General features: G+C 40.8%; 1 protein-coding gene across 1 annotated transcript in view; it reads right to left on the bottom strand.

Moving 5' to 3' along the window:
• Positions 1-4,435: 4,435 nt before the first annotated feature.
• Positions 4,436-15,206, bottom strand: part of ARSB (arylsulfatase B) — a 94,094-nt gene continuing 83,323 nt past the window's right edge. The window contains exons 7-8 of the mRNA XM_045021811.1: positions 5,294-5,422; positions 4,436-4,917 (exon numbers count right to left, since the gene is read on the bottom strand). Of these exons, the coding sequence (XP_044877746.1) occupies positions 4,652-4,917; positions 5,294-5,422 (395 nt within the window). The 3' untranslated portion in view covers positions 4,436-4,651. The remainder of the gene's footprint in view (positions 4,918-5,293; positions 5,423-15,206) is intronic.

The raw sequence follows: 15,206 nt of genomic DNA, 5'->3' as shown, positions 1-15,206 counted from the left end.
TATAAATTCCATTGAATGTTTGCAGCATTCCATGTGAACTGTTTGCAATAAGTTGATAGAGCGGTAGTTTTGATATGTCCAGTCAGTTTGAAAACTGTTTGAAAAAAAAAACGGACTGATCAGCACTTCCCAAACGATGCCACTTGCTTTTTCTTTCTGTAAAACTCTTTCAGTTCACAAGGCAGTACGTTTCCATTACAGACTATATCTGATTTGAAGATAGATATCCACACAATCCTATACAGTTTATCTGTATGCCACGTAGTGTCATTTTCATTTAGGTCTTTTTTGTTGTTGTTTTGCCTTAGGAGCCCAGCTCCTTCCGAGTCTCTCTGGTCTGTGAGAAGGATGCTGTTTATATACACGCACGCCCATTTCCCATGTGGCCTTGCCAGTATCTAGGACTAAAACATGGCTGCCATGACTGCCTAAATGACCTACATATCCTACTCTGCAGCTCTCCCAGATTCCTTTCCTGAGATCACTTCCTCTCCTTTAGTGATAATGCTCCCCCCTGGGAAGAGTACCCTGCAGGTACTCTTAAAGACAAGCCTGGAATGGGGTTGCACTGGTGCAGCAGGATTCTCTTCATAAACCTCAAAGGCTGGTAGGTCCCCCAATAATGGACAGAGTGGGAGAGTTTTGAGGAGAGTAATGAGTGGGAGCATCCATGGTAGCATGACTCTATGGAGCTATACTACTAAGGAGCAAGATAGGGAGCGAGAATCCCAGGGGCATAATTGAGGCAACAAGGATTGCTGGTGGATGTCCAAATCTATGCAGATCTTGATGGCTAAAATCCTTGCTTTTTCTGCAATGAGATTTTGAGAAGTAAACAAAAGGCTTCTTTCCAGCCCTATTTAAAGAATTCCTAGAAAAGTCCATTAAAAAAAAAATCACAGAATTTCTTCTACTCTAAGCAGGTTGTTCCCAGAGGAGCCTGTGACCATAGACTCAAGAATAGGATCCAGATCTCCCGAGTTCTTTTCCTTGTCCTGGGCTTTGCCCAGCCTTCATCTTGTATCCTTTAAAGTAAGTAGTAATGCATAATCGTGGGTAGCCAGCATAACCACACTTCCTGAAGTGCAATTGCTTTTCTAAAATGTTATAATTATTTTTAGTGTGTCAAAAAAAGTGCCTTTCAATTTTGAAACATTTATAGAGTTTTGTTGGATCAAGCAAGGATTGGAAGGCTTGGAAGGCGATGAAATGAAGTTTTATTCTGAAGGCTCATGATGCTTGTATTTTTGATTGTTACTCAAGACACCACAACATGTAGAAAGAAGTCTGCCCTTCAAGAAATGAAACAGCTCAATGGAGAGTTTAAAATTCTTTTCCTTTGCTGCTGCCAGCTTGAATATGACAGCCAGCTTCCCCCCTCTCCCTCCAAATTCAGGTCAACTTGAAGGCTTTAAGAGGAATCAACCTAAAGAAAAAATAGTGTAGGATATTTTTATCTGAAACAACAGCTGAATAAATGATGAATTTTAAGATTTTAAAATATAATAGAAATTTTAGCTGGGAAACAGTGAAGACAATAGGTGAAGCCTCAATCTACGGAAGGCTGAGTGACTGACAGTTGCTTACTACCTTTTTCCTGGTAGGTGGAGTCATATCAGCATGATATAATGGTGTAGATTGTGGGATAGGGAGGGAAGGAGAACAAACATGCAACAATTATATTTAATTCTGCAACTGAGGCTATACATTCTTTTAAACTAGGGGCTAGATAGCATAACTGATAAGAAAGGTCAAACAAGTTAGTTTTTTTTCCCCATTAATTCATCATCTATTTTCATAGTAACTTGAGTGTGAATGGCAGCCCTGCAGTCAGCTCAAAAGCTGTTAGGATGACACCTGTACACGTCAAAAGTGGCTGTTGTCTGAGAGCTGAAAGTAGTGGGGTTTTTAGTCTTACACTCTTTTGTAGTCCAAGTCTTAAGGATATCTTTGAAAAAAAAACTTAAAAGTGATAATAGTGAAAATACCTTAGATCGGGGTCGGCAACCTTTCAGAAGTGGTGTGCCGAGTCTTCATTTATTCACTCTAATTTAAGGTTTTGCGTGCCAGTAATAAATTTTAACGTTTTTAGAAGGTCTCTTTCTATAAGTCTATATTATATAACTAAACTATTGTTGTATGTAAAGTAAACAAGGTTTTCAAAATGTTTAAGAAGCTTCATTTAAAATTAAATTAAAATGCTGATCTTACGCCGCCAGCCTGCTCAGCCCGCTGCTGGTCTGGGGTTCTGTTCACCTAGGCCGACAGCGGGCTGAGCGGGGCCTGCGGCCGGTACACCGGCTGGCAAGGGGCCGGCAGCCGGGACCCCAGACCTGGGGGGGGAAGGGGCATTCAGGGGTCAGGGCAGAGGGCTGGGGGTGTGTGAGGGTGCAGGGCAGAGGGCTGGGTGTGTGGGGGGGTTCAGGGGTCAGGGCAAAGGGCTAGGGAGTGTGGGGGTGCATGCAGGGCAGAAGGCTGGGTGTGTGTGAGGGGGTTCAGGGCAGAGGGCTGGGGTACTCCTAGTCCCCTGCCCTGAGCGGCTCATAGCAAGAGGCTGGAAGGGATATGCCCTGTTCACCCCCTTCCGCAAGGCCCCGTCCCTACCTCTTCTCTGCCTCCTCTATGGAGCAGCGAGCACGCTGCCATTCTTCCCCCTCCCCCTTGCAAGGGCCATCAGCTGATTGGCGCAGGGAAGGAGAGGGGGAGGGGCAGGAAAGCACCACGCTGGGGGAAGAATCGGGGGAGGGAGGAAGCTTGGCTACCGCAGGACCAAGCTTCTGCCTCCTGCCCCCGCAGGGGAGAGCAGTGGGTGTGGGGGCTGAGTGGGGCTGGGGGCCGGGACTGCGGCAGGCAGCAATGTGCCACTCAAAATCGGCTTGCGTGCCGTGGGTTGCCGACCTCTGCCTTAGATTCTTTTGCTTGTGTTCTGTTAACGAGGTGTTATGATCTCCAGAAGATAAACTGACCAATAAGCCCTGACTGAAATGTGGAAATAAGAGCCAAATAGGTGGAACCTTTGCTAGCCAATCAGAGGCTTCCTTTAATAAGTATTTTATTTCTTTCCCCAGATGTGTAATTAATGAATTATAACAAATGGAAATAATATCTCTAAAAACTAGAGAAACAAGGTGGGTGAGGTAATGTCTTTTATTGGGCCAACTGCTGTTTATGAAGAGACAAGCTTTTGAGCTTACACAGAACTCAAAAGCTTGTCTCTTTCACCAACAGAAGTTGGTCCAGTAAAATTTATTGCCTCACCCACCTTGTCTCTCTAATATCTTGGGATCAACACAGCTAAAAAATGAAATATATGGGGTACAGCAATACTTTCCTCTCCTCTCTTAATTCTTTTAGATACTCACACTACTAAAGAAACATCATTCATCTCAACAAAAAAACGTAGACCCTAAAAATTAAAACTCTAATGGAAAATTAAAAGTGGTCTCTAAAAAACCAGTTTGAAACATTACAGCAGTACAAAACAGATAACTGGCAATGCCCTTAGAGAAAGGATATGCAGTAGAAAAGGTTTTCCAGAGATATTAGCAGAAGATGGGAGCTTTGTGAAGCAGATGCAATAGCCACCAGATAGATGAAGCAGTACTACCATCACTTGCAACCTCCACATTGTGCTTTAGCTGGCAAAGAAAAGTGCTTGAATCTCCTGCACAAGAATTCAAAACTGCATTGTGAAGCACAAGAAAGAAGAAATGAACTGGAAAAGGCAATGCAAAATGAAGGGATGTCCGAAAGCTGACTATTAGATGAAGGCAATCTCTGCTGTGATAACAAAGGCACAAAAGCCCTAAAGATTTGGTACTCACAGCCAAGGTGGGCATAAAATCAAACCAATGCTCTAACCATATGTCAACAGTGGACAAGTGTACAGCTAGATCTTTTGTTTCCCAGTGGGAGGAGGCTTGTACTCAGAGATTTCTGAATCCATCCATTACTGGACAGGTATCAGAGGGGTAGCAGTGTTAGTCTGGATCTGTAAAAAGCAACAAAGAGTCCTGTGGCACCTTAAAGACGAACAGATGTATTGGAGCATAAGCTTTCGTGGGTGAATACGTGTGACAAAGTGGGTATTCGCCCACGAAAGCTTATGCTCCAATACATCTGTTCGTCTTTAAGGTGCCACAGGACTCTTTGTTGCTCATTACTGGACAGATTTGTATGGCAAAGCTGAGAAAATGTAATGACAGCTGAACTCAGAAACTGGCTTCTTTCTCCTATTTTTTTTTAAACCTGTGTGTTAGCCTCCTATAAGATTTGGCCACTGGAAAGCATGAAATCAAACATGTGACTTTAAATATGAAAGAACTGGATAGCCTTGCCTCTGTGACTCATTAGAACTTTCCAAGTGAAGTAATATTTCCCAGCTGGCTAGCAGCTTTAACCCTCCATTTTAGAGACATATCACTGACAAAGAACATCAAAAGGACAGATTTATGATTTTAACAGTGTTTCTAGTACAATCAGGGGGTGAAATTAGATCCTCAATACTGCCTAAGAAGCAGCAGAATTGAATAACCCAAGGGATGAAATCACAGTTAAAAGGGTAAAAGAAATGAGGTCAAAATATGTGACTAGGACCCTCAGTCCGCAATTTCCACCACAGTTGTATTTTTCAGGCTGCAAATGTAGTATTCTACATCCAAGGCCCCCAGGCTCCAGTTGCTGCTGGGTCACAACGGGGGTCTTCGTCAGGGTAGAACACAGGCACAGAGTGTTTATAGTAGTACTGCAGCCGAGAGAGCAGTTTTTTCACAACGCCAGGATATTTTTCAGACAAGTCGTTTCTCTCCTCAGCATCTTTAACAACATCAAAAAGCCAAAGTCTTTTTGTTGGTGGGTCAGATGATAGAATCTTTGATTCACTGAACAAAGGTGGTGGTGGGAACCAGTGGCTGCAGCCTACGAAATAGGAGCAGATAAGAGATTAGATCTCAAAACACACAGGGAAAGAGTAGCCTCATACTTGGAATTCGGTGTTTAATGAGACTTGTTTAATTTCAAAGAAATTAAACTGGAGTTGCCTCCAGGAATCTGGTTTTCCCACTGCAATGTAAGCACATAAACACAGATTCAAAAACCATGACTTCAAGGAATATATTGTAAATATTTGCCTACTTTTAGACGAGGCTCTGCCCTCCAGGTTTTTACATTACATAGTAAATCATGAAAGTTGAGAAAGAGAGTAAATTATGGAAATGCAAAGTTTATTACGTATGAAATGGCATGAACTGGCCGTGGAGGTAAACCTCTAGGGAAAAAATAATCATTTCATTACCTGGATACCCAGTTAGTAGTTTCCACTTTCCATGTCGAATTGCAGCATGTATGGATATATTAAAGATTGAATCGTCCCATGGAAAAGAATTATTCTGTGGTGAAGATGTCCTGTTGTCAATACCAGGACCTTAATGGAACAATAAGATAGATTTAGATATATTTCGTAGTTAAAGATTTTTTAAAGAATTTTGTTAGGAAACAAACCAATATAATGCAATATTGGAATACAAACACCTATTCTGCAAGACACTTATTCCATATGAGTACAAGTGGCTACAATATAGAACAGAAACTAAAAAAAAAAAAGGGTTCAGAGTTAAGATTACCATTTCTAACGTTCATGATATTTATTTATATACCTGTTCTAACATAATTGTCTAACATTTCAATTCTCAGATCTTCAACTATACCCACAAAAGCTGTGCATGCCCACGTAAATTATTTGTGCAAACAACATATTTATATGTACACACAGGTAGCTGCACGTGCAAATATCAGTTTGAATGCAAATACAGTATTTGCATATGCAATGGCCTGTTCATGTGCATTTTTGCATCTGAGAACCCAAATTTTAAAAGCTTGATGCTATGTATCAGCCTGTGTTTGTTTTCCACCATCTACCGTTACAAGGGAATTCTTGTGATAAGATCAGAAACAATGACACAAAGAGATGTCAAGATAACCCAGTTTGATGCTGTGGCATCTTTCCAGAGGTAGTTTTATTATAACCTTTGCGTTGGAAACTATAAAATTAGGGAGCCACAGGGACTCGTGTGATTGGTTTCTGCATCTACAGCTCAAAACAGAATCAGCGGGATGTGAGTTACAGTTGGTATAACTGTTATGGCAGACTGAATGATGAGAGTAATACTGGAGATTAAGCAGAGAACAAATCCCGCAAATCACGAAGCAATATAAAATACATTTTCTTTAAAAAATGACATATGCACTCTTAATTGATTTTATATCTATCAATAGATCTACTGATACAGTAACTCCGAACTTAACATCTTCTCACTTAACGTTGTTTGATCTTATGTTCCATTACAGAACATGCTTGTTTAAAGTAGTGCAATGCTCTGCTAGAACGCTGTTTGGCCGCCTGCTTTGTCCATGGCTGGCAGCCCCCCATTAGCTCCCCTACCCCCTGCACCCCAGCGCCTCCCACCCGCCGGCGGACCCCGCGATTCAGCATCTTCCCCCAACTCCCCCTGCCTCCTGTCCATGAAAATCAGCTGGTTTTCAGTGTTCAGGAGGCTGTGGGGAGTGGGGAGGAGTGAGGACGCAGCACACAGGCTCCCCCTCCCTCTCCTTCCTCCTGAACGCCGCAAACCAGCTGACTGCCATGGGCAGGAGAGGGAGTCGGGAGGCTGCGCACCACATCCTTGCTTCTCCCCCCAGCCTTCTGAACGCCACAAGACAGCTGATTTCCATGGGCAGGAGGTGGGGGGAACAGGGGGAAGGCGCTGATCCGCGGGGTCCGCGGGCGGGTGGGAGGTGCAGGGGGAGCGGGAGAATAGAGGAGCTGATGGGGGGGCTGCCAGCCTGTTTAATACCTGTATTAAACTGCTTGTTTAAAATTGTTTAAAATGTATATAATGCCTTTTGTCTGGCAAAAAAAAGTTTCCCTGGAACCTAAGCCCCCCTATTTACATTAATTCTTATGGGGAAATTGGATTCGCTTAACATAGTTTCGCTTAAAGTCGCATTTTTCAGGAACATAACTACAACATAAGTTACTGTATATAGATATAGGTACAAAATCAATTAGGAGCACATATACCTTTTGTAAAATAAAATATTTGCTCAAACACAAAGTTCCATTAAATGCAGAGGTGAAAGTAAGCTGGTACGGTACGGTATGGCATACCGGCAAGAGCTGGTACACAGCTGACCGTACCAGCAGGGGGCAGCTTCCCCAGGCCGGCAATTTAAAAGGGCCCTGGGCTCTGGGCAGCAGCAGCAGCCGGTGCCCCGGGCCCTTTAAATCAGTGCCAGAGCCCCGCTGATGGAGCCCCAGGGTCACGGCAGCAGCCAGGAGTCCTGGGGCTCTGGTGGTGATTTAAAGAGCCCGGGGCTCCTGGCAGTGGCCGGAGCTCTGGCCCTTTAAATTGCCACCAGAGTCCCAGGGTAGCAGATTCAGCTGGGAGCCCTGGGGCTCCGGCAGTGGTTTAAAGGCCCCGTGGCTCCCAGATACCGCAGCCAGAGCCCTGGCCCTTTAAATCTCGATTTAAAGGGCCTGGGGATTTAAAGTCCCCGCCTCTTCCGGTTGAGGCCTCACCCCCTTCCAATTGAGGCCCCGTCCCCTGCTCAGGACCCTAGCCCTGCGTATTGGTAAGTCCTTTAAGTTACTTTCACCCCTGATTAAATGATATATTATTTTCCACTGCAAGTTATGATAAGTGTATTTCTAAAGAACACAAAAATATTTTAGTTTAGGTCAGGATTTTATTAGTAATTTTGTTTTGCTACTCAAGTCCAAATGAGCTTTCAAATAGTGCAACTTTTTGGCTCTTTTAGGGAACACATCTACAAAGTATGAACTTGTATACAACTTGTTTGAAATATTTTGAATAATTTATACACACAGAGAATTGTCAGTCATAATCTACCTACTGTAAGACTCTTATCTTGTGCCAAGAACTTTATTGTCTGTTGCTCAATCAGTATGTTGTTTCACAAATAGTACAGGTCAACTCTCTTCAGTAGCAGCTACAGAGAGAACTGTATTCATACAAGAACAGCATTCGTTATGTGACAGATCTGTCTGTGGTGTATTTATCAGACGCTAAGCACTACAGTATCTAAGCACCAGATGCAATATTAAGATAAGCATAAATATTATCTGATATAGTCGCTACCCTTGCCATCCTATAGTTTGTCCCCTTACACTTGGATCTTTCTCCCTGTATTAGTCTTTCTTTCTCCTTCTCTCCCACTCCACTATATTCTCTGCCCCCTCCAACATAATTCTTCAACTTCTGTTATTGCAGGTGAGCTTCTGCTCAAAAAAGTTTTGCACTGAGGTTTGAAAATAGTCCAATTGGACCTTATTCTGATGTCTTCTGATACAGTATTCCATAGACTAGGATTGGACCAGCATTGAAAATGCCCTGCCTCCAGCTCCCAAGTCTTTCAACAGAGGCATTTCTGGTTGCAGCGTGGTCAGTGAGTTCAACAATCAGGTAGCCTAAGCCCAATCTTAAAGATTAGGACTAAGACCTTGAATTGAATTGAATAAGAAGTAAACAAGGAGCCAGGAACTGGTGCACAGTTTTGGATTAGCTTTTTATTGGCAAATGTTGATTTCACCACACAAACAAACAGACAAAAATATTTCCATCAATAATAACAGAAATTTAGACAGGCAAAGTAAGAAAAATGCAGCTTGAAAACACAGAGTTTGAGGTCAGGCTATTTACTTTGCATATTTTGACATTTGAGTTTTGACTGTTATAAAGCTGTAACATTTTGAATCTCAACATCTACTGGCATGAAACAATTATTGCCTGACCTCTCAATTTACCACAACAGTGAAAATCTAAAAATTGGTAAAAATAAAAAGAATCACACTTAAGAAGAAACATTAAAAAATGAAATTTTGCCAAGCTTCGCTATCTACTCTTGTATCATCATTGTGAGTCATGTTCAAGTGGTGGAGGACTGTTTGTATTCAAGATGGACTAAAGTGTGATGGGCTTTGCCTGCAAAATCTAGGTCGTAGGAATTACAATAATTCAGTCTCGAGAGAGTGAAATACTACAGCTCACCTTTTCCATACAAAATGCTCCCTCTACCATCAATTATCTTAACTGCAAATAGGAGCCTCTCTTTTTCTACAGCTCACCAACTGAGCATTCTCCAGCAGCACTATTTCCTCTCATTTATGATACTATAGCATGTTCACTGTTATAAGAAACAAGTGAAGTTTCATTCAAATGAAGTTTCATTCACTGTTTTAATATTTAATGCTACATCAAATATATTGGTATCATATGTCATAACATATTTGGTGTAGATATTTGATGGGTAACCAAAGAAAGCATTTAAATAGCTTATCTATATAGGAAAGATAGGCACTTTTGAAAATTTTATCCCTAGTCGAACTGACTTAGGAGCCTAAATCCTATTTTCAAAATGGACGTAGGAACTTAAGGAGCTCAGTGGGATTTAGGTTCCCAAGTGCCTATGTCAGTTCTGTAAATGGGACACAGATTTCTAAACCACTTATGCACTTTTGAAAATTTTACCCTAGATCTTTTTTCTACTACTGTGCATAGTCTCTGTATTAAATGCACATAGTTGGGCCTAAAGTTTCAAAAGTAACTAATGATTTTGGGTGCCTAATCTGGATCTTAAAGGAGCCTGATTTTCAGAGGGCAGGTGCTCAGCACTTCTGAAAATTAGGCCCCTTTAAGAAGTGTCAACTTGTACATAAAAAAATCCAGGCATCCAAAAATGCTAGTCACTTTAAAATTTAGGTGTTGAATTACTAACATGATTCATATTTTACTTTACCATTTCAAAATACACACACGAGTTAAGAAGTCCAAAAAAAGCACAATTGAGTAAATTATGTAAACAAAAGCCTGAATGATGACCAGAACAGGTGTTTCTTTTTACAAAAGCTTATAAGTGTAATTGATTGGAACATCATAATTCAACTTGCTATTAAACAATCCTATAAAATACATGTGAGCCAACCAGTCAATTTTGGACGAACCAAATAAATAGTTTATCTACATTTGTATGTGCACAAGTGAATTTGCTAAAAGACTTTTGGGTATATTGGTCTTAACATGTGGGGAAATTGCAATGTAAATCCTTGCACAGAAGATAAGAATACTGAATATCTCAATATTAATATTTTGGTTTTACTGTATCTTTAAAAATTACATATACAGCATCATAATTTTAAAATAAATCTCAAAAGACAGTCCCATTTCCTGTACAAGTAGTTTCTCCAAAGAGATCAGAGCCAAAACTCACACAAAGCATGTGGTAGCATTGCTAACAAAAATAACTTTAAAAGTTAAGGGTAAGAGAAGGATGGAGTAAATCAACACATGAACATTGGCAATGGCTATCCACACAGATAAACTATATCGGTGTAATCTAAGAAACAAATCAGGTATTCATTCAAGGCTTGATTTTCATTTAAAGCAATATAAATCTAAAGTACGTCCATTAAAGACACTGGAGTTACTATAGATGAATACATATGTAACTGACCCCTAGATTATATTTTAATTATATTTGTACAATTTTACATTAAAAACCAGGATTATCAACTAATAATTAATATTTGTCATTATAAGAACTTAGGATTTGCCAGACAGAAGAAGCACTTGGGTATATCCAGTCAAGCATCCTGCTTCTAGAAATGACTAATATCTAATGCTTCAAAGGACAGTGAAAATACTCCAAAATCTCCTTACTTTACCTTCTTACCGTCTCTCCTACTTGCTCACTCTGTAACCTTCTTTCACTTGATTTTGCATCATCTTTCATGCCATCCCCTATGCTTGGAAAAAAACGTTCCTATATCCCACTTGGTGTCACGCTCCATCCCCTTTCTCCTTCGAAGCCCCATTTCAAATCCCTTGCACTGTCCCATAGCCTTGTTCAGGTTAGATTGGTTGCTCTTCCAGACAGAGAACTTATCTTTCTATGTACTTCTGTACATTTACAGCACTTTGGGTAACCCAGTACATCTAACCAAGTGTGCAGTGCTTTATTGAGATGGAGAATAGGGAGAGTGATTCCTTCCTGACACCCATAGTGATCAGCATATACATGATGTGTGATTTGTGTTCTTTTAGCATGTACAGTTATAGTTATTGATCAGACTTATCCAACTCTTAGTATCTTTTCATGGTAGTATTGCTTCTGATCTCCAGAAATTCCACACACATCATATATGCTCCATAAAGTATAATTTCCTTTAATTATTCTAAATTACTGACCATTTAAAATAACTGAGTGACCTCTTGGTTCTTCTGATATTATTTAGTGGATGTACAGAGAGGAGGGATCTGATCCAGTTATAAAGGGACTACCTTTTATATCTTTAAATACCTCAGTCAAGTCCTCTCTAATGCTTCTTTCCAGGCTCAATAATTCTAGTTTGTGTCACCTCTTTTTCTCTCTGTCTCATCGTGCCTGTAAAAAAGTCTTCATTTCCCTTCTGTGGACCTTTTCACCGTGAAATTGGAGTGTAAGAAAAAGTATGTCAGGCACAAATTGAACCAGAAAATGGTGAAGAAAAGCACTACACATGGTATTTATTATCTAGGCTGGAAATTTCAAATCTCTCCTCATTTATTGTTTATATTCTTTATGACTTGTTTCAAACTGATTCAATCTTTAGACTTTCAATTGGCAAACAAAACATCTCAGACAAATATGCTGTGACAATAATTTATATAAAAAAATTCAGAATAGTCAATGCCCATTCTGAGTGGATTTACAGGACAGAAAAGAGAGAGAATCTGAACTTCAACTCTTTTGAACCAAAAGTTCAAATTCCTTGTCACCCAGTCCGATATATAAAGTTGTAAACAGAGATTCATTGAAGTGTGATAAAAATAATTATAGAGAATATTAATTTGAACTTTGTTCTCTAATCTTCAGTCATAAAAAGATTAGCCAGCAGATAAAAGTGAAAGTTTTCATTTTAAAAAAATGTACTATGGATACAGTCTCTCACATACCAGTGTGTATACAGGACACTTACAAGACACGTAGTGAATGTACATGACTCATTATTCCCCACGCCCCTTTTCTCCCCCCCAAACATAAGGCTAGCTCAAGTAATTGGTAGAATCTTAAAGAGCTAAGATATAAATAGCCAGTACATGTATGAAAGAAAAGGAAAACTAACCTAAAATATTATCCTTCAGTCTGTGATTAAGATGATGAGAATGAACCATGCTGAGAGGAGAGGTTTTTTTTAATGGCAAGAGATCAAAGACTACAGTTTTCTCTAACATGGCATTTTGTGAAATCCCAACCACATAAGTTAGAGGGTCCAAAAACACATTGCTTGAGGCACACTGTATTCCTATGCAGTGTGGGCTCATATTCCAGTGTGTAAGGAATAAATCTGGGAGTTTTGAGAATAGTTTTGGAGTAGGAGGAAATAATGTTAATTTAATACTTAGTTTGGAAAGGGAGCCCTGTCCAAGGAGTTAATCCAAAATGGCTGTTGGATGAGCAATTTCTCTGCAGGCCACTGTGTTTGAACAACAAACTTCTGTATTTGTAATGAGCTAGATACAACTGGTGTCCAGTGTGGAAAGCAGAAGCCGACTAAGCTTACACCTCCATTTCTTTATCTATGAAGTGGGGATGGTAACACCAACCTTTGGAAAGTGCACTGGATTTATTCAGAGAAAAGGGGCAAATCATTATCATTTTCCACAGTTACATTTCTGTTTGTAGTAATAGAATATTCTCATACAATATGACTGCAAACAACTATAGGACAGGGAAAAATATAATAATAAAAGACTGTAAGCTTAATCACAAACCAGCTGATGGAAGAGAGAATAAAGAAATTATTTTAGATCTGTTTCTGTTCTAGCATAACCTCAGATAGGTCTTGTCATAGTTTAAAAAGCTGAAGAGTGTATATTATGAAAAATCACTGAAATCCAGGATGAGAAGGGATTCCAAACTGACTGTCACTCTTTCCAATAAAAACTAGAAACACATCTAAGACACATACTAGACAGGTGCAATTGTTCTAGAGGCCAGTTATATAAAGTGCATTCAATGAATTCCAGCAAGTGCTGGAGATGCTATTATCATCTTCTCTTTTCCCTCCATCTCTCTCTCTCTCTCGCTCTCTCCTCCCCTTCCCTCCCTCAGGATAGCCTGCCACGTGCACCATTCTCGGGGATTCTCTTAGTAACTACTGGTCATCTCTACATATTAAGACTCCTGGATTAATAGAGAAAATTACATCAGCTCATTGAAATTTTCTGATTATATGACCCTCCCTCCCCCGTTTACTCTTTTTTCAATATCTTCACCTATTTCCAAGTAATTCATAACAAGATCCAAACGGGGGATCAAAATCTTTCCCCAGTACAATATAAACCACTTACAGTGAACTAATGATAGAAAGGAGAGATAAGAGGTCTGCATGGCACAGCTCTCCTTGAATGCACAAACAGATCAACAAAGCATTACTATAGAGCTATTTAGGGTCAGCCCTGCTTTGAGGAAGACAAGGAGCCCTAGTGAGAGATCGCAGGGTCCAGGGTGTGTGGACCTCCACCACCTTCGGCTAGGATGCACTGTACAGTCCCCCAACACAGATTCAGATCCTTAGCCAATAGAGAGTGAGATAAAACTTGGGTCTCACGGAATTCACATGCTCAGGGAGCACAAGGGACCAGACTATGCTCAGTCCTTGTGCAAGGGTATAAAGGAATCTTATCACCTACCATTCAGGGCAAAACTCATTCAAGTCCTTTATCTTTAGTTGACATGGGCTAATAAGTGTGAAAACAAAAATCAAAACTACTTAAAGTTACAATTTTGTTTTAACAGTGATCTCTCTTCTTCCGTGTTTTTAACAGCAAGTTTACCTGAGTTAATGGAAAGACAGGCTTTCAAAAGGTCGGACATCGCCTGACAATTACCAAGTCTAGAAAAGATAAATTCACCTTGTAATTATAACTTCTTTATATTATGCTGAGAATCTGATCCAAGCCATTATCAATGATTCACATTTAAAAAAAAAAATTGTACCAATATTTTTGCTGAGAGGGATGAATGAGTTGCTAAATCTCAGAGCAGTCTCTTATTTAATACTTGAAAGGGACCTTTAAATAAAACCACACAGTTTACAGAGTCACTGGGATTTTTTCCAAAAGAAAAAGTTGTCATTGAAAAGTGATTTACATAACCTTCATGCTCTTTCTGATCAGGAGATAATAAGTAGTTCAGAAAAACCACAGAGGAGATCCATTAAGACAAAAGTCAGAGACCGGCAAACCAAAAAACACTTAGGTATGAGACCAGAAGGGAGTGGGAGTATTTACTAGTACAGCAACTCTTCGCGTAACGTTGTAGTTATGTTCCTGAAAAATGTGACTTTAATCGAAACAATGTTAAGCTAATCCAATTTCCCCATAAGGGGAAGGGGGGGCGGGCTAGGAAATTTTTTTCACCAGACAAAAGACACTATAATTATATATTACACACACACACACACACACAGAGTGTGCATTTTAAACAAACAATTTAATACTGGTACATAGCGATGATGATTGTGAAGCTTGGTTGAGGTGGTGAAGTCAGAGGGTGGGATATTTCCCAGGGAATGCCTTACTGCTAAATGAGGAACTAGCAATTGGCTGAGCCCTCAAAGGTTAACTCATTGTTGTTAATGTAGCCTCACACTCTACAAGGCAGCACAAATGGAGAGAGGGGAGACAGCATGGCAGACAGAGACAGACACACACACTGTGTGTGTGTGAGAGAGAGATGCACATTGCTCCTTTAAGTATGCTGACCGCACTCTAAGTACATTGCTTTTTAAGTACTGGTATATCAGCAAGCTGAGAGGGCAGCTGCTGCCAGGAAGCTCCCTCCATCCTGAGCCCTGTCATGTGTTCCCTCGCTCTATGGAAGATGTGGTAAGTGGGGCGCAGGAGCAGGGGGGAGGGGGACACCCTGACAGCCCCCCTCCACAGCAAGCAGGAGGCTCCGGGGAGCAGCTCCAAGGCAGAGGGCAGGAGCAGCACACGGCAGTGGGGGGAGGGACAGCTGAACTGCCGGCAATTGATAGGCTGGTGGGCTGCTGCCACACAGGGAACTGATAGGGGGGCTGCCGGTCCACCCTGGTTCCAAGCCCCCACCAGCTAGCTGCAACGGGCTGCTCTTTCCGCAAGCAGTGG

The sequence above is a fragment of the Mauremys mutica genome, chromosome 6 (genome assembly GCF_020497125.1).
Source record: "Mauremys mutica isolate MM-2020 ecotype Southern chromosome 6, ASM2049712v1, whole genome shotgun sequence".
Lineage (NCBI taxonomy): Eukaryota > Metazoa > Chordata > Testudines > Geoemydidae > Mauremys > Mauremys mutica.
The sequence above is the reverse complement of the archived record's forward strand: the minus strand, read 5'-3'. Positions and strand labels throughout refer to the sequence as shown.